This window comes from Phoxinus phoxinus (assembly GCF_949152265.1).
Source record: "Phoxinus phoxinus genome assembly, chromosome: 8".
NCBI classification, from domain to species: Eukaryota; Metazoa; Chordata; class Actinopteri; order Cypriniformes; family Leuciscidae; genus Phoxinus; species Phoxinus phoxinus.
Window position 1 is genome coordinate 4,738,779 of NC_136883.1, and position 24,339 is coordinate 4,763,117.

General features: G+C 35.8%; 2 protein-coding genes across 3 annotated transcripts in view; both read left to right on the forward strand.

Annotated features, from left to right (window-relative positions):
• The window catches only part of sptbn4b (spectrin, beta, non-erythrocytic 4b), a gene marked incomplete at its 5' end in the record, with an annotated part of 77,229 nt that extends 73,594 nt beyond the window's left edge, over nt 1-3,635 (forward strand). Inside the window, one exon of the mRNA XM_079621488.1 lies at nt 566-3,635. Coding sequence (XP_079477614.1) covers nt 566-799 — 234 coding nt within the window. The 3' untranslated portion in view covers nt 800-3,635. The remainder of the gene's footprint in view (nt 1-565) is intronic.
• Nucleotides 3,636-14,831: 11,196 nt separating this feature from the next.
• Nucleotides 14,832-24,214, forward strand: pcyt1ab (phosphate cytidylyltransferase 1A, choline b). 2 transcript variants are annotated; one of them, XM_079622009.1, is made up of 9 exons: nt 14,832-15,124; nt 16,938-17,038; nt 17,148-17,244; nt 17,335-17,451; nt 18,553-18,704; nt 20,980-21,058; nt 21,143-21,285; nt 21,378-21,566; nt 22,997-24,214. In XM_079622009.1, the coding sequence occupies exons 2-9, from the start codon at nt 16,940-16,942 to the stop codon at nt 23,192-23,194; spliced, it is 1,074 nt and encodes a 357-aa protein (XP_079478135.1). In that variant the 5' UTR covers nt 14,832-15,124; nt 16,938-16,939; the 3' UTR covers nt 23,195-24,214. The 2 variants fall into 2 exon arrangements, with proteins under 2 accessions (XP_079478135.1, XP_079478136.1); XM_079622010.1 differs by having other exon boundaries at nt 14,893-15,124; nt 16,938-17,044; nt 17,123-17,244.
• The last annotated feature ends 125 nt before the right edge of the window (nt 24,215-24,339 follow it).

Genomic DNA, 24,339 nt, shown 5'->3' on the forward strand with positions numbered 1-24,339 from the left:
CTTTGGAAGCTCAAGTCGGCGGCGGTGTGTATGTACAGTAACGCATTGCGTACCATTCCGACAAAGCTGGGGAATGCTCAACTTCAGCGCGGATAGTAAGGAGCTCCTGGTCTCTTGCAGACATTTTTTCGTTCTTTATTTGTTGATGACGAACACAAACTTTCTTCTAAGAGCAACAAAATACCCCTTACGGCATTGGTCCTGGCTTTTGTTCACACTGGGCGCGTTCCGGGACTGATCCCGGCAATTTTACTAGGTCCTCATCCCGGCATTGATCCCGCCATCAATCCCAAGACGTGTTTGCGTTCACACAAAAGGCACTGTAGCAATTTTACGGCAATTTCCCGGGGTCAACGCGCTGTGTGAAAGGGGCTCATGTGAAACCAGTTTCTTTTGCATTTCCCATGAGGAATTACAAGCTTATTGAAGGCAGCCATTATTAATCAAATTCAACAAAATATTTAATAAAGAAACATGGTTCTGCGTACAAGTCATATGACATTGACTGGTAACTGTTTTTGTGTGAAAACATGTTCTGAGTCTTCAATCTCTCTTTGGCCTGCAGGACGATCTGAAAATCTGGATCACGAGTATAACGGCCAGTATAAGTGAGCATGAAGAGATTAACAAACAGGGGCAGACCAATCCAACTACCTCATCTACCGACGAGGGAACGCGCAGGGAGGGCAGCAGGGCAGGCGGTTCGGAAAGAGGCGAAAAGTCCGACCGAGCCGACGTGGGATCGGTGCGTTCAGACAAGGGTGAAAAGCCTGAGAAAAAGACAGGCAAGAAGAAATGAGACACCCAAAAACAGTGAGACAGGAGCCAGGACTTCGGAAATCCTGGAAAGTGCTCTGACGGAATCAGGAAACGAAGGCGTCACTGTGAACTCCCTTTATGTCTTGCTGTCCAGCTGAGTGTGGAATCAGGCAGCGCGAGGTGCACGGAGCTCATGTGTCAGTGAGCGCCCTCTTGTGGCTGCCGAGGACTGGGACAATTCAGGAGCTCCATATGGGCCAAAGAGCTGATAGCATAGGCAAATGGAGGATAAAAGAGAAAGATGTTATAGTAAAGTAGCTCATGAAGATTATTTTCTAATCCGTCTGTGAAAAAGATGACCCATATGTATGTGTACCCGTCGCTCTCTCTTTGTATATTGTACGTCTCGACATCAGTTCTATACAGTCTCACGCTGAAGAGAATGGAAATATGCCAAATTCTTTCTCAAGGTTGGTCTTTTTTCTGAAGAGCATGTTTTGTCTGTTTATTTGTAAGTTGTTTTGCTCTTTTATACTATTAATGTGTTGATTTGTATTCATTGGCTCTTCCACACGATTTTGATTCTCGTCTTGCCACTTTGTAGACCACGTTTGAACGCCATATGACATATCAGAGCATGCCTACAAGGTTTAACTTTCAAATGAAGAACGGTATAAACGGTTTGTTTCAAATAAAAAGAAGCAGCTCATCTGCTGTGTGTATTCTCAGATCTGATTTCTAGGGTTTGTTGGTTTCCTACACAGTTTTTTTTCCCCAATGTGCAGGAAAGTCTCAATCATTAATCTCATATTATGCATTATATGTTGAGTGTGAGTTAATTTGCTCTTTTAATGACCAAATCAGTTGTGTGTGTGTCTATGCATGTACGCATTGCATACGTCATCGAGCTATTCTGAACGTGAGATCGGGTTTACATCATTTTATTCATACTCAAAAAAAGTCTTCCAAGCACAGAACTCCAGAATCTCTCTTTTTTTCTTTCTTCGTGTCAGTTTAACTACATGATGTTTCTCTCAACCTTATTTCCAAGCATTGCACTGAGGACTGAATGGATGCAGGCGTTTGACTTAACTGAGATGTATGTTTGTAAGATAACTGAATGCCATGTAGATGTTATTATGTGATTGTCTTTCCTGATTGGCAGAAACCGGGTGAAATACGTCTGAGTCGTGTAGTTCTGCAGGTAATAGTATAGAAAGCCCATAGCTAGCAAAAACGCAAGGTATATTGCAAGAAAAGCAGTATATGCTTTAGACAGCTCAGCAAATGATCATGACACAAATCTAATTTTGTTCTTTTGAGATCCATCCATACACATGCACAAACTGCGGTTGAAAATGAGCTGACTACATAATGACGTTTTTCCATGCAACGCACAGGGTTGAAACTAAATGTCATAGTATGTTAAAACCAAACGTAATGGTTTCAGGTATCATATTTGTGCCTCACTGTCCTAAAGTCTGTCAGCTGTAGTCCTTTAAATGTAAAAACGGCTAAATCATGTTAGAAGCAATGGTCCTCTTTCTGTAAAGAGAAATGTAAGCCAAGGTGAGGAGATGATATTCATGTAAGTTTTGTTCGATCAACAAGTTGTTTTCTCTCTGCAAGTTCATGTTTGTTTCTTTATCTGAACACAGCATCATGCAAATGCTTTTGTAATGTCCCTGCTTTGAAATATACAATTGTCAGCTCTCATTTCTCTATACAATCTCAAAGTATTGTATACTGTATATATCTAAAGAGTTTTCTGTGTATGGGTCTGAATTTCTCTTCCTTTGACGCCCTTGGTTTTGTCTCCAAGTCAAATTTTTTGGTACAAAAAAAAAAGTCCTATTTTTATGCAATAGAATAACTTATACAGGCAGAGGGTATGCAGTTAAAGTATCCAACGTGGTGGCGAATGGAAATAACGTATACACTTGCAAGTAGAAAATTTATGCAACTTTTCCTTTGCACTAAATTACTGCCCCATTGCACAGTGCTATTGTGAGCCGAGGATTGGTGCTTGAGGGTCTGGGACGCGCATTACCACAACAAAATGCATTCATTCAGCAACTTATTTACAGAAATCTTGAGAAAATTCTGCTCTAATGCCCCCGACTCACACTTTCTGCTTACACACGTTTATACCCGCTGCTTCTACCACATACGAGTTGATGGACATGAATGTGCAAGTGGAGTGTGTAATTGGAAACGTTTATAAAATGTTATTAGATGGATCTGATCCATTGAATCAACAGAAAGCACAACCCCCAACAGTAAATATTGTCTTCTTCAGCTCCTGCTCTGATCATTTTAGGGGTTTATTGTGATGTCTATATTCTTAAAGTGCTTTAGTTACTTTTATATATAAAGTATCACACATGTTACGTGGGTTTTATCATGGCAGATGAACCCTCGTAGTAATATTTGTATCTTCTTTAAATGTTTGGGTACGGCTGAACCCCCGTGTCCTGTGGATAGTGTCAGACCCTTAAGCACCACTGGTTTTAGCTCAGCAGCTCGATGACCTGTACAAATTGTAACTGCTTCTGTACAGACAAAAATGCTCTTTTTTCCCGCTGTGATATAAGAACATTTTATGGGTTTTAATATCAGTTTTGAATATCAGTGGGGTTATTTCTCCAAAGCTCAAAGGAAAGAAATTGAAAGGAAACTGGGCAATTCAGGTTGCATGAATAACATTGTCCCTGTAATGGTACTGCTGTGCATGATGAAACCACTGTCATTCTCACTCACAACCACTGTACAAGGGTGACACTAATACACATGGAAACAGTGAATGAATGAATGCTGTATAATTCAGATCCTGACTGACTCTGTACAGTTAATTCCTTGATAAATACAGCTTGTGATATGTCAAACGTCTCATTTTTCATTTGTTCTTATATTGGCATCCTCATGTCCTTGTAAAGACCTTGTTACAAGTTAGAGCTGCACGGTTATGGAAAAATGAGAATCATGTTTGTTGAAAATATTGTTCTGAATTGAATTGAAAATATCTAATGAATTATATATTTTTTTAAATCTGTTTAAATTAATGATTCAATGACTCATAAAGAGGGTGTACAAATCATTTTAAAAAATAATTTCAGGAAGAATCAGCATTTTTGAACGAATCTCTTGAATGAATGATTCAATGACAAATAACAGTCACTTCTTGTCGCCACCTACTGGTGTAACGATGCAATTGACTTTTTGCACAGCTGCACTAGTACTACTTCCTGAACTTTAGCCAGCTCCTTTGTTTCCTGTCTGCTATTATTGGACAAACTGATGAATCCAGGTGTGTCTGATTATTGTTGTTGGTCAGGCACACCTGGATTAATCAGTTTGTCCAATAAGCAGACAGGAAACAAAATAACTGGCTAAAGTTCAGGAAGTAGTGCAGCTGTGCAAAAAGTCAATTGGTACAATCGTTATTTGAAGTCAAGATGCTTTCAAAACGTGATTTGCTCTGTTTGGATCGCTATAGCCTAGGCTACTGTAGTAGAGACAGGCTATCTGAACTAGAAACTTTTATCCCAGTACTTCTGTGATCATTTGAATTATTGTAACAGAAATACAGTGTGGTTGAAAACAGTGTTGTGTAGGCTACTCGAGACTCGGACTCGGTCTCGAGACCATATTTTAATGGTCTCGGGCGGTCTTGTCATGGACTCGTGTGCATTTTGACTCGGAATTGACTCGTACTCGGACTTATTCCCGAGTCCACTCGAGTCCCATTCAAAATATTTAATGATTATTACTGTATGTTAGGTCTGGTTTCAGACCCAACCTTAGGTTATCCAACCTCTCTGGTCTCGACTCAGACTCGAGTGAGCTGGTCTCGACTACAACACTGGTTGAAAAGACTGTTTGTGAAGCTGTTTCATACCTGTAGGCTACATGACACCTTTGTTAACTTTAATAGTTATCTCTAGCGGGGTAAAGTTAGTTTTAGGTTCGATATTCGCCAGACATTCGTTTTTCCATGTCACTGCTCTATAAAGTCGGCAGTCTTACAGATATATCAATACCAGGATTACTTTTAACAGTAGTCAATCAATGTATGTCGACATGAAAAATTCGTTAAAAATAACCTTACGTGCATTATAGCTGCATATTTATACCTGAGAGTGCTTTAACGCGCTGTCACGGCTCATAATGCTTGAGGGAACGTCTGCCAATTACACCAACTGCGTTAAAACGTATAATTTGTACTAGTTAAAATGACTTTTTATACTTAAAAAAGGATATGTTTAAATTCCAAAGCTTGCAGTGGGATACTATTAGTAACATCGACTTACCAGTGACATTTTGCCAATACCTCCCATACTGTACAATATACAAATATTAATATAAAAATAATTCACCTAAAATGTTTTGTCATGTTTAAAATGTTGTAGTAATTCCCTAGTGACCAGACTGACTTACTACAGGTGACATTCTAACAATACCTCCCTTACTGTACGTACAGTACACAAATATGAATATGAAAATATTACTGTAATTCACCTAAAGTGTTTTTTCATGTTTCAAATGTTATAGTAATTCTCTAATGACCAGACTGACTTACTACAGGTGACATTTTAACAATACATCCCTTACTGTACGTACAGTACACAAATATTGATCATAAAAGATAACTGTAAATCACCTACATATTTTTTATTATATTTCAAAGGTTGTAGTAATTCCCTAGTGACCAGACTAACTTACTACAGGTAAAATTTTAACAATACATCCTTTACTGTACGTACAGTACACAAATATTGATACTAAAATATTACTGTAATTCACTTACTGTTTTTTTTTCATATTTCAAAGGTTGTAGTAGTACCCTAGTGACCAGACTGACTTACTACAGGTGAAAATTTAACAATACCTCCCTTACTGTACGTACAGTACACAAATATTAAAATGAAAATATTACTGTAATTCACCTATAGTGTTTTTTCATGTTTCAAAGGTTGTAGTAATTCCCTAGTGACCAGACTGACTTACTACATGTGCAATTTTGACCATACCTCCCTTACTGTACGTACAGTACACAAATATTAACATGAAAATATTACTGTAATTCACCTATAGTGTTTTTTCATGTTTCAAAGGTTGTAGTAATTCCCTAGTGACCAGACTGACTTACTACAGGTGAAAATTTAACAATACGTCCCTTACTGTACGTACAGTACACAAATATTAATATGAAAATATTACTGTAATTCACCTATAGTGTTTTTTCATGTTTCAAAGGTTGTAGTAATTCCCTAGTGACCAGACTGACTTACTACAGGTGAAATTTTGACCATACCTCCCTTACTGTACGTACAGTAGACAAATATTAATATTAAAATATTACTGTATTTCACCTTTAGTGTTTTTTCAAGTTTCAAAGGTTGTAGTAATTCCCTAGTGACCAGACTGACTTACTACAGGTGAAAATTTAACAATAAGTCCCTTACTGTACGTACAGTACACAAATATTAAAATGAAAATATTACTGTAATTCACTTATAGTGTTTTTTCATGTTTCAAAGGTTGTAGTAATTCTCTAGTGACCAGACTGACTTACTACAGGTGAAATTTTGACCATACCTCCCTTACTGTACATACAGTACACAAATATTAAAATTAAAATATTACTGTAATTCACCTATAGTGTTTTTTCATGTTTCAAAGGTTGTAGTAATTCCCTAGTGACCAGACTGACTTACTACAGGTGAAATTTTAACAATACCTCCCTTACTGTACGTACAGTACACAAATATTAAAATGAAAATATTACTGTAATTCACCTATAGTGTTTTTTCATGTTTCAAAGGTTGTAGTAATTCCCTAGTGACCAGACTGACTTACTACAGGTGAAATTTTGACCATACCTCCCTTACTGTACGTACAGTACACAAATATTAAAATTAAAATATTACTGTAATTCACTTATAGTGTTTTTTCATGTTTCAAAGGTTGTAGTAATTCTCTAGTGACCAGACTGACTTACTACAGGTGAAATTTTGACCATACCTCCCTTACTGTACGTACAGTACACAAATATTAATATGAAAATATTACTGTAATTCACCTATAGTGTTTTTTCATGTTTCAAAGGTTGTAGTAATTCCCTAGTGACCAGACTGACTTACTACAGGTGAAATTTTGACCATACCTCCCTTACTGTACGTACAGTAGACAAATATTAATATTAAAATATTACTGTATTTCACCTTTAGTGTTTTTTCAAGTTTCAAAGGTTGTAGTAATTCCCTAGTGACCAGACTGACTTACTACAGGTGAAAATGTAACAATATGTCCCTTATTGTACGTACAGTACACAAATATTAACATGAAAATATTACTGTAATTCACCTATAGTGTTTTTTCATGTTTCAAAGGTTGTAGTAATTCCCTAGTGACCAGACTGACTTACTACAGGTGAAATTTTGACCATACCTCCCTTACTGTACGTACAGTAGACAAATATTAATATTAAAATATTACTGTATTTCACCTTTAGTGTTTTTTCATGTTTCAAAGGTTGTAGTAATTCCCTAGTGACCAGACTGACTTACTACAGGTGAAAATTGAACAATAAGTCCCTTACTGTACGTACAGTACACAAATATTAAAATGAAAATATTACTGTAATTCACCTAAAGTGTTTTTTCATGTTTCAAAGGTTGTAGTAATTCTCTAGTGACCAGACTGACTTACTACAGGTGAAATTTTGACCATATCTCCCTTACTGTACGTACAGTACACAAATATTAATATGAAAATATTACTGTAATTCACTTAAAGTGTTTTTTTTATGTTTCAAAGGTTGTAGTAATTCCCTAGTGACCAGACTGACTTACTACAGGTGAAATTTTGACCATACCTCCCTTACTGTACGTACAGTACACAAATATTAATATGAAAATATTACTGTAATTCACCTATAGTGTTTTTTGAAGTTTCAAAGGTTGTAGTAATTCCCTAGTGACCAGACTGACTTACTACAGGTGAAAATGTAACAATATGTCCCTTACTGTACGTACAGTACACAAATATTAATATGAAAATATTACTGTAATTCACCTATAGTGTTTTTTCATGTTTCAAAGGTTGTAGTAATTCCCTAGTGACCAGACTGACTTACTACAGGTGAAAATGTAACAATATGTCCCTTACTGTACGTACAGTACACAAATATTAATATGAAAATATTACTGTAATTCACCTATAGTGTTTTTTCATGTTTCAAAGGTTGTAGTAATTCCCTAGTGACCAGACTGACTTACTACAGGTGAAATTTTGACCATACCTCCCTTACTGTACGTACAGTACACAAATATTAAAATGAAAATATTACTGTAATTCACCTATAGTGTTTTTTCATGTTTCAAAGGTTGTAGTAATTCCCTAGTGACCAGACTGACTTACTACATGTGCAATTTTGACCATACCTCCCTTACTGTACGTACAGTACACAAATATTAATATGAAAATATTACTGTAATTCACCTATAGTGTTTTTTCATGTTTCAAAGGTTGTAGTAATTCCCTAGTGACCAGACTGACTTACTACAGGTGAAAATGTAACAATACCTCCCTTACTGTACGTACAGTACACAAATATTGATACTAAAATATTACTGTAATTCATTTAATGTTTTTTTTTCATATTTAAAAGGTTGTAGTAGTACCCTAGTGACCAGACTGACTTACTACAGGTGAAAATGTAACAATAAGTCCCTTACTGTACATACAGTACACAAATATTAATATGAAAATATTACTGTAATTCACCTATAGTGTTTTTTTCATATTTCAAAGGTTGTAGTAATTCCCTAGTGACCAGACTGACTTACTGCAGGTGAATTTTTAACAATATATCCTTTACTGTAGGGGAAGTACACAAATATTGATACTAAAATATTACTGTAATTCACCTAAATATTTTTTTCATATTTCAATGGTTGTAGTAGTACCCTAGTGACCAGAATGACTTACTACAGGTGAAAATGTAACAATAAATCATTTGCTGTACGTACAGTACACAAATATTGATACTAAAATAATACTGTAATTCACATATAGTGAAAAAACACTATAGGTGAATTACAGTAATATTTTAGTATCAATGTTTGTGTACTGTACGTACAGTAAAGGATGTGTTGTTAAATTTTCACCTGTAGTAAGTCAGTCTGGTCACTAGGGTACTACTACAACCTTTGAAATATAAAAAAAAAAAACATTAAGTGAATTACAGTAATATTTAGTATCAATATTTGTGTACTGTACGTACAGTAAGGGACGTATTGTTACATTTTCACCTGTAGTAAGTCAGTCTGTTCACTAGGGAATTACTACGACCTTTGAAACATGAAAAAACACTATAGGTGAATTACAGTAATATTTTCATATTCATATTTGTGTACTGTACGTACAGTAAGGGAGGTATGGTCAAAATTGCACATGTAGTGAGTCAGTCTGATCACTAAGGAATTACTACAACCTTTGAAACATGAAAAAACACTATAGGTGAATTACAGTATTATTTTCATATCAATATGTGTGTACTGTACGTACAGTAAGGGAGGTATGGTCAAAATTTCACCTGTAGTAAGTCAGTCTGTTCACTAGGGAATTACTACAACCATTGAAACATGAAAAAACACTATAGGTGAATTACAGTAATATTTTCATATTAATATTTGTGTACTGTACGTACAGTAAGGGAGGTATTGTTAAATTTTCACCTGTAGTAAGTCAGTCTGGTCACTAGGGAATTACTACAACCTTTGAAACATGAAAAAAACCACTATAAGTGAATTACAGTAATATTTTCATTTTAATATTTGTGTACTGTACGTACAGTAAGGGACTTATTGTTCAATTTTCACCTGTAGTAAGTCAGTCTGGTCACTAGAGAATTACTACAACCTTTGAAACATGAAAAAACACTATAGGTGAATTACAGTAATATTTTCATATTAATATTTGTGTACTGTACGTACAGTAAGGGACTTATTGTTCAATTTTCACCTGTAGTAAGTCAGTCTGGTCACTAGAGAATTACTACAACCTTTGAAACATGAAAAAACACTATAGGTGAATTACAGTAATATTTTCATATTAATATTTGTGTACTGTACGTACAGTAAGGGACTTATTGTTCAATTTTCACCTGTAGTAAGTCAGTCTGGTCACTAGGGAATTACTACAACCTTTGAAACTTGAAAAAACACTAAAGGTGAAATACAGTAATATTTTAATATTAATATTTGTGTACTGTACGTACAGTAAGGGAGGTATGGTCAAAATGTCACCTGTAGTAAGTCAGTCTGGTCACTAGGGAATTACTACAACCTTTGAAACATGAAAAAACACTATAGGTGAATTACAGTAATATTTTCATATTAATATTTGTGTACTGTATGTACAGTAAGGGAGGTATGGTCAAAATTTCACCTGTAGTAAGTCAGTCTGGTCACTAGGGAATTACTACAACCTTTGAAACTTCAAAAAACACTATAGGTGAATTACAGTAATATTTTCATATTAATATTTGTGTACTGTACGTACAGTAAGGGACTTATTGTTCAATTTTCACCTGTAGTAAGTCAGTCTGGTCACTAGGGAATTACTACAACCTTTGAAACTTCAAAAAACACTATAGGTGAATTACAGTAATATTTTCATATTAATATTTGTGTACTGTACGTACAGTAAGGGACTTATTGTTCAATTTTCACCTGTAGTAAGTCAGTCTGGTCACTAGGGAATTACTACAACCTTTGAAACTTCAAAAAACACTATAGGTGAATTACAGTAATATTTTCATATTAATATTTGTGTACTGTACGTACAGTAAGGGAGGTATGGTCAAAATTTCACCTGTAGTAAGTCAGTCTGGTCACTAGGGAATTACTACAACCTTTGAAACATGAAAAAACACTTTAAGTGAATTACAGTAATATTTTCATATTAATATTTGTGTACTGTACGTACAGTAAGGGACATATTGTTACATTTTTACCTGTAGTAAGTCAGTCTGGTCACTAGGGAATTACTACAACCTTTGAAACTTCAAAAAACACTATAGGTGAATTACAGTAATATTTTCATATTAATATTTGTGTACTGTACGTACAGTAAGGGACATATTGTTACATTTTTACCTGTAGTAAGTCAGTCTGGTCACTGGGGAATTACTACAACCTTTGAAACTTCAAAAAACACTATAGGTGAATTACAGTAATATTTTCATATTAATATTTGTGTACTGTACGTACAGTAAGGGACTTATTGTTCAATTTTCACCTGTAGTAAGTCAGTCTGGTCACTAGAGAATTACTACAACCTTTGAAACATGAAAAAACACTATAGGTGAATTACAGTAATATTTTCATATTAATATTTGTGTACTGTACGTACAGTAAGGGACTTATTGTTCAATTTTCACCTGTAGTAAGTCAGTCTGGTCACTAGGGAATTACTACAACCTTTGAAACTTGAAAAAACACTAAAGGTGAAATACAGTAATATTTTAATATTAATATTTGTGTACTGTACATACAGTAAGGGAGGTATGGTCAAAATGTCACCTGTAGTAAGTCAGTCTGGTCACTAGGGAATTACTACAACCTTTGAAACATGAAAAAACACTATAGGTGAATTACAGTAATATTTTCATATTAATATTTGTGTACTGTATGTACAGTAAGGGAGGTATGGTCAAAATTTCACCTGTAGTAAGTCAGTCTGGTCACTAGGGAATTACTACAACCTTTGAAACTTCAAAAAACACTATAGGTGAATTACAGTAATATTTTCATATTAATATTTGTGTACTGTACGTACAGTAAGGGACTTATTGTTCAATTTTCACCTGTAGTAAGTCAGTCTGGTCACTAGGGAATTACTACAACCTTTGAAACTTCAAAAAACACTATAGGTGAATTACAGTAATATTTTCATATTAATATTTGTGTACTGTACGTACAGTAAGGGAGGTATGGTCAAAATTTCACCTGTAGTAAGTCAGTCTGGTCACTAGGGAATTACTACAACCTTTGAAACATGAAAAAACACTTTAAGTGAATTACAGTAATATTTTCATATTAATATTTGTGTACTGTACGTACAGTAAGGGACATATTGTTACATTTTTACCTGTAGTAAGTCAGTCTGGTCACTAGGGAATTACTACAACCTTTGAAACTTCAAAAAACACTATAGGTGAATTACAGTAATATTTTCATATTAATATTTGTGTACTGTACGTACAGTAAGGGACTTATTGTTCAATTTTCACCTGTAGTAAGTCAGTCTGGTCACTAGGGAATTACTACAACCTTTGAAACTTCAAAAAACACTATAGGTGAATTACAGTAATATTTTCATATTAATATTTGTGTACTGTACGTACAGTAAGGGAGGTATGGTCAAAATTTCACCTGTAGTAAGTCAGTCTGGTCACTAGGGAATTACTACAACCTTTGAAACATGAAAAAACACTTTAAGTGAATTACAGTAATATTTTCATATTAATATTTGTGTACTGTACGTACAGTAAGGGACATATTGTTACATTTTTACCTGTAGTAAGTCAGTCTGGTCACTAGGGAATTACTACAACCTTTGAAACTTCAAAAAACACTATAGGTGAATTACAGTAATATTTTCATATTAATATTTGTGTACTGTACGTACAGTAAGGGACATATTGTTACATTTTTACCTGTAGTAAGTCAGTCTGGTCACTGGGGAATTACTACAACCTTTGAAACTTCAAAAAACACTATAGGTGAATTACAGTAATATTTTCATATTAATATTTGTGTACTGTACGTACAGTAAGGGACTTATTGTTCAATTTTCACCTGTAGTAAGTCAGTCTGGTCACTAGGGAATTACTACAACCTTTGAAACATAAGAAAACACTTTAAGTGAATTACAGTAATATTTTCATATTAATATTTGTGTACTGTATGTACAGTAAGGGAGGTATGGTCAAAATTTCACCTGTAGTAAGTCAGTCTGGTCACTAGAGAATTACTACAACCTTTGAAACATGAAAAAACACTATAGGTGAATTACAGTAATATTTTCATATTAATATTTGTGTACTGTACGTACAGTAAGGGACTTATTGTTCAATTTTCACCTGTAGTAAGTCAGTCTGGTCACTAGGGAATTACTACAACCTTTGAAACTTCAAAAAACACTATAGGTGAATTACAGTAATATTTTCATATTAATATTTGTGTACTGTACGTACAGTAAGGGAGGTATGGTCAAAATTTCACCTGTAGTAAGTCAGTCTGGTCAATAGGGTACTACTACAACCTTTGAAACATGAAAAAAACACTATAGGTGAATTACAGTATTATTTTCATATTAATATTTGTGTACTGTACGTACAGTAAGGGAGGTATTGTTAAAATTTCACCTGTAGTAAGTCAGTCTGGTCACTAGGGTACTACTACAACCTGTGGAACTCGAAAAAACATTAATTATAGGACTTCGGTTTGCACATTGGGCTGAATTTGCAGACGGTCCCTAAAGCAGCCTATGTGAATATGCAGCGAATATCGAACCTAAAACTAACTTTACCCCGCTGTTATCTCTGGCTCAGCTGCAGCACGAGCACATCTGAGTGTTCGCTGTGATTATACTTGTCATAAGTTTAATTGACGTATGAATCGTTGCAATTTAGGAATAAGATCGTGCGAGTGTTTGAATCGAAATCGCGATCTTTTTATGATTAATTGTGCAGCTCTATAGAGGCCTACTGCTCAAGTAACCTGTGCATGTAGCTAATTGTCTTTAATTTGTTATCAGAGGTAGATCTGTTCTAGAAAACAGATATGAAATGTTTCGTAGGCTAATGGGTATATTGTTTTGCAATATTCACACAAGCATTGGTAAAGAAACATGACTGATGCACAGCAACAAATAGACTGATTTATCTATTTATTCGTTAGTAGGTGGCGACAAGAAGTGACTGTTGTAACAGTAATGGCCTCGGATGTTTCTATATGTTGAGGAACTACTTCCAACTCAAAATACATCATAATGATTTTAGAACATGTTAATAAGTGTAGATAGACTTCAAAAATATTAGATTAGGCCTTGGTCGCCTAGCAGTTTTCACACATAGCCTCTCCAATTAAAATTGTGTCAATGTGGACATTCTTTTCTTTTGTTCTTTTTTTCTTTGTCTATGTGTGACCATGGACCTATAATATATTTAAGCAATATAATTAGAAAAAGCGATGTTGTCTGAATATACAGCACTTGGATAAACCTTTTAGACGATATTGCTACATTATATATTTTTCTTGCCAAAGAAAATAGTTCTAAATATTATATTATATTATGTCTTTTATAACTGAAAGTGTTTCTGAAGTGCATTTTGTATAGATGTGAAAAAGCCCTGATGCTCGCAGACAGTGCACTGATGTCTGATTGAAAGACTGATGTTGTCAGTTATACTGTTTTATTGACATTGAACAGCATCTCAGCCTCCCCATCTTGAATGATCATGGGCATCTCACAAAATCATGAATCATTATATTGTGTGGTCAGCTGCAATAACAGAGTAGGCTATCAGAGTCTTGGTGTTTGTTGTGTTATGGGTTGACAAGGTTGTGTGTGTTTGATGTATTCACACTAATGTATGTAATGTAATGTATACTCATTTTAGTCTGCATGTATGAATCAGAAACACTGAGAGGACACAAAGATGATAGGCTATGTGTGATAGGGTGACATTACTAAAATATTTTTTTAATATGTTTAAGCCTATTTGTGTAGCCTATATGCTCTGAATTGCTTAAAAGGCTCTTTTTTTTCAGAAACAGCCATTGAAGTATTTGCGAATCTTAAATTTTTTCACTAAAAGAACTAGTGGAACTATACAAAAAATTAATTGTATGCTAGCCTAGGCTATATGTAGTTCCATATATTTATTTATATTTAACGTAGCCTATTTAATATTTAATAAAATAGGTATATTTTAATATATAAAAAAATTGATATATTAAAGTAGCTTTTGATATCTGAGACAATTAGGCCACGTAAACACTGCAATTAATTCGGTCCGACGGCATATTTTATTAGCGGTTGTTCCAGGAAGTGACCGCTAGATGGAGTGATTTCACAGCGGAAGTGTGAGTTATGAGCGGAAGTGTGCGTATTGTTACTGAACAGTGATGATGATGATGCTAATGTAGTGAGAAGGCAGTGCTGTCATATCAGCAGCATATGGAGTATCATCTCTATAAAGTATTTCAAACAGAAATGGGTTGCTCATAAGCCAAGTGCTGTCTTCAACCCATGATCCTAAGGAAAGGAGGAAACCAGCTTCCGAATTAAGGTTAGTACTTTACATCTCGTATCATGTTTTAAAATTAAATGCATTTTTTTTACTTAGAGAAAAATGTATTTGCTGTTATAAGTTGTGTTTGTTCTCCTCTGCATTGAGGATAAAGTCCTTTTCATTGGCGATACTCTTATGAAACTGATCATTTTGAACAGTAACACTGTTTGAATATAGTTCTGTTAGTTGGTTTCCTCTGCTACGTTTGTTGTTTTTATGAAAATAAAGTAATTAATTTATAGTTAGTTGAACATCATAGTTAAAAAAGCAGTGAAAGGTCCAGGAGATTTTAAAATTGAATACATCTCTAGAATTTAAGTCATGGGAATGTCTAACTTAGTGACATTTCCATGACTCATTTGCTAAGTTCTTGAACTATTTGTGAGTCAACTCATTTTTTAAATGATTTTTTTTAGTTTTCATTTAAAAAAAATACAATTCATGGTCCACAATTGACTGGACAATGTATTGGTCAGAGGTGTGGGAACCCTGGATTCATCTCTTAGGTTATAGCTGAACATATTGAGGACATTTTGGTGAACAATAGAGCAATTTAGAAGGAAGAAAGAGGGGATGAAAACATTGATTGTTTTCCGCTCTAGTGCCACATCCCTGACTGTCCCACATTATCATCATCATCATCATCATCATATTCATGTTGAGATGATCTGGGTCAGCGTGGCGAGCACTTCACTGTTCATGTGTGTGTGTACTGATCCTTCATTAAAGGCTTAGGACAGCATCTGTGACACACTGTACTGTCCAAACTTGACTGTTTATATTTCAACAACCAATTGGTATAGAAACAATATTATTAGAAAAGTGGATAAAAACTATTATGTGCAATTTAAAAACGTATACAAATTAGATTTTATTTGAGTGCTGATTATTATATCTAAAAAATAAATTGCAATTGAATTAGGACCTTGTTGTTCATTTTAACTTTTAATATTATAGAAATGTACCAACTGACAGGATTCCTATAGTTTACAGCTTTATTTTACATCGAAAATATGACTTTACCTGATTTATATCGAACTGAATTCATATAAATTTTAACTGAAATCGATAGGTCTGCATAATGATTAATCACAACTAATCGTTTGCAGAATAAAAGTTTTTGTTTACATCATATATGTGTGTGTACTGTGTATAATAATTATGTATATATAAATACACAAACATGCATGTATAATTTTAAGAAAAAAATCTATTTATATATTAAGTATTTATAATTATATATAATATAAATTATATTTAAATATAAAAATGTATATAAACATGTAAATATTTTTAAAATATATACATGCGTGTGTATTTATAATACATAATTATTTTACACAGTACACACACACATATGATGTAAACAAAAACTTTTATTCTGCAAACGATTAGGCCTAGTTGTGATTAATCGTTATGCAGCCCTAGAATCAAATGTAATCAAGAGCTTGTAAATTAAAATTGATTTGATTTGTGATATCTGTGTCAATACACTACCCTAATATATACACTCCATAATTGAATGATGCACATTTATTATTTCTATTGATTAAAATGAAACGTTTATTATCTTAATAAATACTAGTAGTACATATTCATGACAAAAAATAGCTAGCTAGCTCAAGTGATTATTTATGTATGTGCATGTGTATTTAATAATTAACTTTTTTTTATTAATTTCACACTTATATAATTTCTCATATATATTTTAATAAATTCTTGAATTTGTCTGTTCCTCACACAAATCTTTTGTGTGACATGAGTCGTATGGAAAAAATAACCTTTTATTTTAATTTTTTCTTCTATGCAGGGATGGAAGTGCCCAGTCCAGGCCTCGGCAGGAAGAGGAAGAGAGAGGAGTCGAATGGCGAGAGAAGGGAGTGTTTCCGGAAAATTCCACGGAGAACTTTGGTGAGTGTTGGGATAATGGCTTTCCGTCGGCGCTCGAGTGTGATGACATCATTTCTTTTGCACGTGACACACTCTTGTCTTGAGGTGTGTGTGTGTGTGTATGTTTCAGGGGTTGAGTGAACCTGCACCCTTCTCTGATGAACTGGTGGCCTCAAACACACCATACGTTCGCGTCAGCATGGAAGAAGCCCGTCTTGGCACTCCAGGTGCGTAAATGGCAATTTTACCCACATTGACCCTCATTATATACACGTTCTCTGTATGACCTCTCTCTTCTTCAATCGTCCTCTCTTTAGAGGACCGTCCGGTACGCGTCTATGCTGACGGGATCTTTGACATGTTCCATTCCGGACACGCTCGTGCTTTAATGCAGGCCAAGTGCCTTTTCCCAAACACACATCTCATTGTGGGCGGTGAGTTCCCATCTTTTAACACGTGCATCACTGCTATAGTGAAATCTGCTCTTCGTTTCATTCATGTCACACTAGTGTCAGACTTACAAAAGTAATGTGGGTGACACACTTTATAGTCAGGTTCCATTTGTTAACATTATTTATTGCATTGACAAATAATGATCAATACATTTGTTTCAGTCTTGTTAATCTTTTTTTAACATGAGTTAATAAAAATTAAACTGTTCATTGTTTGTTCATGTTAGATCGGGTCCATTAAATAGTATTAACAGGTACAACTTTTGATTTTACTAATGTGATAGTAAATGTTAAATTAGCATTAGCTAAGATTGCTAAATGCTTTAGAAGTATTCTTCATTGTTAGTTCATGTTAACAGAACTGTAGTGTTACATTAAAGGGGTGGTATAATGCCCTTTTCACAAGATAAAAAAATAAGTCTCTGAGTGTGTGTGTGAAGTTTTAGCTCAAAATACGCCACAGATATTTTTATATAGCATGTTAAAATTGTTACTTTTTGAGGGTGAGCAAAAACGCACCGTTTTGTGTCTGTCCCTTTAAATGCAAATGAGCTGCTGCTCCCGGCACAGGGGGCGGAGCCTTAAGAGCTCATGTCCTTTTACCTCACACACACACACGCACTGGAAATTTTCAAAAACGTTTAGCCTTTTATGCTCAAACCGAAGTCAGAATGATGGAGAGACTCAAGAAGAAGTGTCAAGATGTAGAAGCAACAGGACATTTCTGAATGTTTAGTTGATGAATTTCTGTAGCTGATGTGTCGTTATCTTCTAGTCATTGATTAGCATATTCTATCATGATAATCTATAAATTACGTTCCCGGGGGCGGGGTTTATGTAAATTTTAGGGTTGGTGATCATGATGTCACTAACCTGGGAGGAATGTCGTGTAGTCTCTACCAGTCGTTTGTTGTAGTCCTTAAAAACGATTTCTTTGAAAGCAAAATATCTCCCTTTGCTTTGAACTTTGAGCATCGTAACTTTGCAGATGTTGTTTATGATCAAACAGCAACATTACACACTACCTAAAGTTAGAAAAGTGAAATCATAATCAACCACCCCTTTAATGTGTTTGTCTTTCAGTGTGCAGCGATGATTTGACGCATAAATTCAAGGGTTTCACTGTCATGAACGAGGATGAACGTTACGACGCAGTGAGTCACTGTCGATATGTCGATGAGGTGGTCCGCAACGCTCCATGGACGCTGACACCTGGATTTCTGGCCGAGCACAGAGTGAGTATCCAGATCGCAATCAATGTCATTTAACATTCCTGTAGCTCAACCAGTGCCAAGGTCATGGGTTCAAATCGCAGGGAATGCATGGACTGATCTGACGTATAGCTTGAATGCTTTGGAGTAAAGCGTCTGCTAGTGTCAGTGTAAATGTACATTTCCAGATGCTACCACATGACATTGTGAGGTGTGTAACTGTTTAATGAACACAGCCACTTTTTGGGACTTTAGCTTATTCACCGTATCCCCCAGAGTTAGATAAGTCCACACATACCCTTCTCATCTCCGTGCGTGCCGTAACTCTGTCTGACGCACCCACCGCTAGCCTAGCTTAGCACAAAGACTAGAGGTCAATGGCTCCAGCTAGCATACTGCTACATACTGGGAACTATATTCTCAGAAGTAGCAGTGCTTCGCCTTCTGAGAATATAGTTCCCAGTATGTATACGGTTAGAAGATGGCTGTGTCTTATGTGACCTTGTTATTTGTACACTCTGTGACTATACAAATCACATCATGTAAATAGGAAAATGTTGGCGTTATTTTGTCACTTATTGGGAGCAGTATGCTAGCTGGAGCCATTTACCTCCAGTCTTTGTGCTAAGCTAGGCTAGCGGTGGGTGCGTCAGACAGAGTTACAGTACGCACGGAGATGAGAAGTGTATGTATGGACTTATCTAACTCTGGGGGATACGGTGAATAAGCTTAAGTCCCAAAAAGCCGGCGTGTTCCTTTAACATGTTGTGGTTAAAGGGATAGTTCACTCAAAAGTGAAAAATGTCTTATTTATTTACTCGCCTTCTTCACAATCATATGAAGAATCTTTATTCAGTTCTTTTCCATTCAACATCCATTCATAGTGAACACGTCTGTTAAGTAGTCATGGGAGAAAGTTTGAATCAACAGAACCAATTTATTTATTTACAAAATGATTCACTGTGTGACATGCTGCTGGTCAGAACGGTGTAAATGCAGCAAAAACTCAACCCAAACATGCATAAAAACACCTTTTACAAACCAAATACAAATGTTTAATCTATTAATTGAATTTTTCAAGTCATCTAATACCATTAAATACTAAGCGTCTATATAATGTGGGTTAAGCTCAGTTAATCAGGCCAATAAGTGACTTTTAACTACAACTCTTCATTTTATTGTATAAATTCATCCACCGAATTCATGAAATTGATCCAGGTCGGGTACAGACCATAAAGACAATGGTTCGTGGGTTCATGAGATCGACTCCTGCAGCAAACAATTATCATTTGGAAACAGTTCCCGCATTACGAAGCTGTGTTTACTGAAATCATACAGCTTTGGCAGTTTGATACATAATCCGAATCAATGGTTCGAAACTAATGATTTTACAAAGGTTTTGAAAGTGCTCGTCATCGCTACTGTTAAGCCGCAAAAATTATGCATATGACTTCTTTGAATCATTGTGAATTTCACAGGAAAAAAAGAATACAAGTTTGGAACAACATCAGGGTGAATAAAGGACAATTATCATGTTTTGGTGAACTGTTATCATTGGTTAAACTTTATTTGAAGGCATCCTTGTTACAGTGTGATTACACATAAGAAATTAGTAATATTAATTACCGGTAACTACATGTACTTACTACGGGGTAGAGTATATTTAGGGTTAGTTGCTTGTAATTATGCATAATTTACTGTTACTACTATTCGTAAGTTCAAGCAATTTGTAACATGGACAGTGAGTGTACAATAATATTATCTTATGCTTTAACATAAAAAAAAAAATATTTACAACAAAAGAACAACAAATCATGAAGATAACACTTGGTACCATCTCAGATTTTGAGCTCATGCTAATCTGAATGTGGTTCAGTATTGCCGTCTCACTCAGTCGAACAGAGAGCACTTACTCTCTTGAGGAGGAACTCATTTTGGTCATACACTCATAGGTAATTACTTTGTGACTGCTAAAAAAAAACACGCTCTATATATAGTATGAATGCAATCTGGATGTTCTACATTCGCCATGTTGCCCTTATCACATGACCTACCAGCATCAGTTGTCACATTACCACCATTCATAAATCTTCTCCTGTGGCCTCATGGGATAGTAAAGTGTCCATCATATGCACACTTCCGAATCTCACCGGAAGAAGTAGTTCATCCAGGTACTTTTTTGTATGAGTACTGTGAATTCTGACATACTACTCATGTCACATACTGTTTTTCGTCTACTATATAAGGGAAGTATACGATTTTGGATGTAAACACTGATATGATAACATGTTCTCCCTAGATAGACTTTGTCGCCCATGACGACATTCCATACATCTCAGCAGGAAGTGATGATGTTTACAAACATATAAAGGACGCAGGTAGAAATATTAAAAACTTAAAAAAATGAGTTTTTATTTGTCGACAGAATCATCAGATTTGCTCTTGAAATTCTCTTTTTTAAGGTATGTTCGCACCGACTCAGAGAACAGAAGGCATCTCCACATCCGACGTAATCACACGAATCGTACGGGATTATGACGTTTATGTGCGCCGCAACCTACAGAGAGGCTACACCGCGAAAGAGCTGAACGTCAGCTTCATCAATGTGTGTGTGCTCGACTACACACTTCCATCTTTTATCACAGCCATTGAAAAGGAAATATTCCTTTGAAAGCAACTTGACTCTGTTTTCCCCAGGAGAAGAAGTACCACCTTCAGGAGCGCGTGGATAAGGTGAAGCAGAAGGTCCGAGACGTGGAGGAAAAGAGTAAAGAGTTTGTGCAGAAAGTGGAGGAGAAGGGCATCGACCTCATTCAGAAATGGGAGGAGAAGTCACGCGAGTTCATCGGGAACTTCCTGCAGATGTTCGGGCCTGATGGGGCGCTGGTTAGTCTGGATGTGTGCAGATATTACATGCATGATCTCAGGGATTGTTGTTTTAGTTGGAAAATAATGGCTTCTCAACTCTGGCCCTCGAGGTCCACTCGCATTTACTGCAATCCGAGACACTAAACACACCGGAGGTTCATAAGATGTCTAAAAGAACACAGTGCTGCGCTTCACTCAAACACACTGCGCTTATATTTAATTAAATCGCAGCCTTTGCTTTTGATAATCACACTAAGCCATATCACGATTTCGGTTTTATTTCGATTAATCTTGCAGCCCTGTCATCCAATACAGGTGAAACTCGAAAAATTTGAATATGGTGCAAAAGTTAATTTATATTCAATTCAACTTAAAATGTGAAACTAATATATTATATAGACTCATTACATGCAAAGTGAGATATTTCAAGCCTTTATTTGTTATAATTTTGATGATTATGGCTTACAGCTTATGAAAACATTTTCACAATATTCTAATCTTGAATTTGGGGTTTTCATAAGCTGTAAGCCATAATCATCAAAATTATAACAAATAAAGGCTTGAAATATCTCACTTTGCATGTAATGAGTCTATATAATATATTAGTTTCACCTTTTAAAGGTGAACTATGCAGTTTTTTTACCTTAATTGAACAGCTTCGGAGTCATTGGAATGGTTATATAACTTTTTTCGGGTTGAATGGTGGTAGTCTCGCACCCCCCTATCGCCTGTGAGCGGGAAAACCACCCTTGCAACTTTGGGGCAGCGGGCCGCCGGCCAGCGCGTCAGGAAGTATCGCGTGATATCAGGTCTCGCGATGTAAAGAATTGCTTTACGGCAAAAAAAAATCTGCTAAAATGCTGTCATTGCGCTCCCTCACGCTGTTCGAACCCGAATGAAGAAGACGTTGTAAAGAATGTCCCGTCTGCTTTGATGTCGTTGATCTACTAGCCTCTGGTATCTGAGAGTCGACAACGAGTTTTTCAACCGCGTTGTCAAATATCTATTCCGAAGCTGTAGGGGGCGCTCTATAGAGAAACCTGCGAGAATACAGCGAAGAAATTCCCGAAGCTGCATAGCCCTGCTTTAAATTGAATTGAATATAAATGAACTTTTGCACGATTTTCTAATTTTTCGAGTTTCTCCTGTATTTACTACTCCAAACAGGACGAAGCACCACCATAAAGTGTTCCACGAGTCTTCTCAAGTCATACGATATCTGAAATTTGAGTTATGTACTGATAATTACATCACATAAGAACTAATTACATAGATAAACTGGTGCAACATCACACACTGTATTTGAATATATGCAAAAGAAATTTCAGCACTATAGTGGAGGGGAAGCTTTTTAGCAAATTGTGTATATTTTAATTTCAACAAATTCTTACAATATGTGCCTGTCCACATATAAAATGCTCTAATATCTGGTGTTATGTGTGTAACAGAAGCACATGTTGAAGGAGGGAAGAGGACGAATGTTACAGGCCATCAGTCCCAGACAAAGCCCCAACAGCAGTCCCGTACGCGAGGAGCGCTCTCCGTCCCCCACCTTCCGTCTTCCCTTCTTCACCACTTCACCATTCTTCTCCCCTCATCATCATCATCATCATCACAGCGACACACACAAAGATGAGGACGACTAGAATCACGCTCACGAGCAGCTGTTGGTGTTTTCCCACATCGTTTGTGTTTTATATGCTTTCTTAAAGCCACTGTGAATAGCCAAGAATATAAATGAAGGATGGACTAGCTTAAGATTTATTTGAATGAGGAAAATGTATTGAACCAGCGTTTACAAAATGCACAATAGTGACAGAATTATTCCACCCGTACTTTCTAAAGGTTTTGATCCCACTTCTCCCTCTCGCTTCAGAGAGATTTGCCACACACCACTAAACCAAAGGCTTCATATTGTTGGCCTATTCCTTGGATACATTTCGTATTCAGCCTGGACCTTGAATAATTATGCATTTTTAGTGTGTCTCGTTTTTTTTTGGTCTGCTTGCACATAATCTCATTCTCGGTTGTGCATAACTTGCCCTCACCTGCCTTTATTGTCTAGATCTTTTCATACTTGAACAGGGGCCGATTGTGAGACTAATTCCAGGATGAGGGATCCCAGGATCAGGCGTCTCTGTGTAGTTACTGTGTTTAGTCTTGGTTTATAACTCGAATTGAAAGTCTGCTTTTATTTTTCACTAAACGTTATTTTGTCTTTCTGACTTTTCTTATGTTTCTGCTGAAGTGCACTAGTTGTTTCTCCTCATATGAACTCTCTTCTCAGACTCTGATGTGAAGTAATAATTTTGGGGCCTGGCAGTGAGGGTGTCTGGCACCTCTATTTAAACCCTGGGCTATTCTGTGGCACGGGTCCCAGCCTTTCTGGAAAGGATTTGCCTGCTGAATGTTTACATTACCCAAGCCCAGTGAGGAACAGTGTTAACACGAAAGACTACGAGGACCTGTTTGTTTACATGTTTGCATAGGACAGGAAGAAGTCCGTAGGATTATATGTTTGCCAGCAGACAAAAAGATGACTTTGGCTTTCCTGTGGTCAGGAACATTATTAAGACTTGATTCATTTTAAATGATCATTGGGAATCAAAAGAACTCTGTGAACAATGCCAGTGAATCACTAAACCATATTAAAAGAATAATACATTTGTCTTGTGTCGTGTTACTCATTCACGGGGACCAAAAGACTCACTATGAACCTTTAATGTCCTAAGATAAAAAAAGATGATTAAAAACAACTAACATTTGTCATTTCTGAATAGTTAAATAGGCA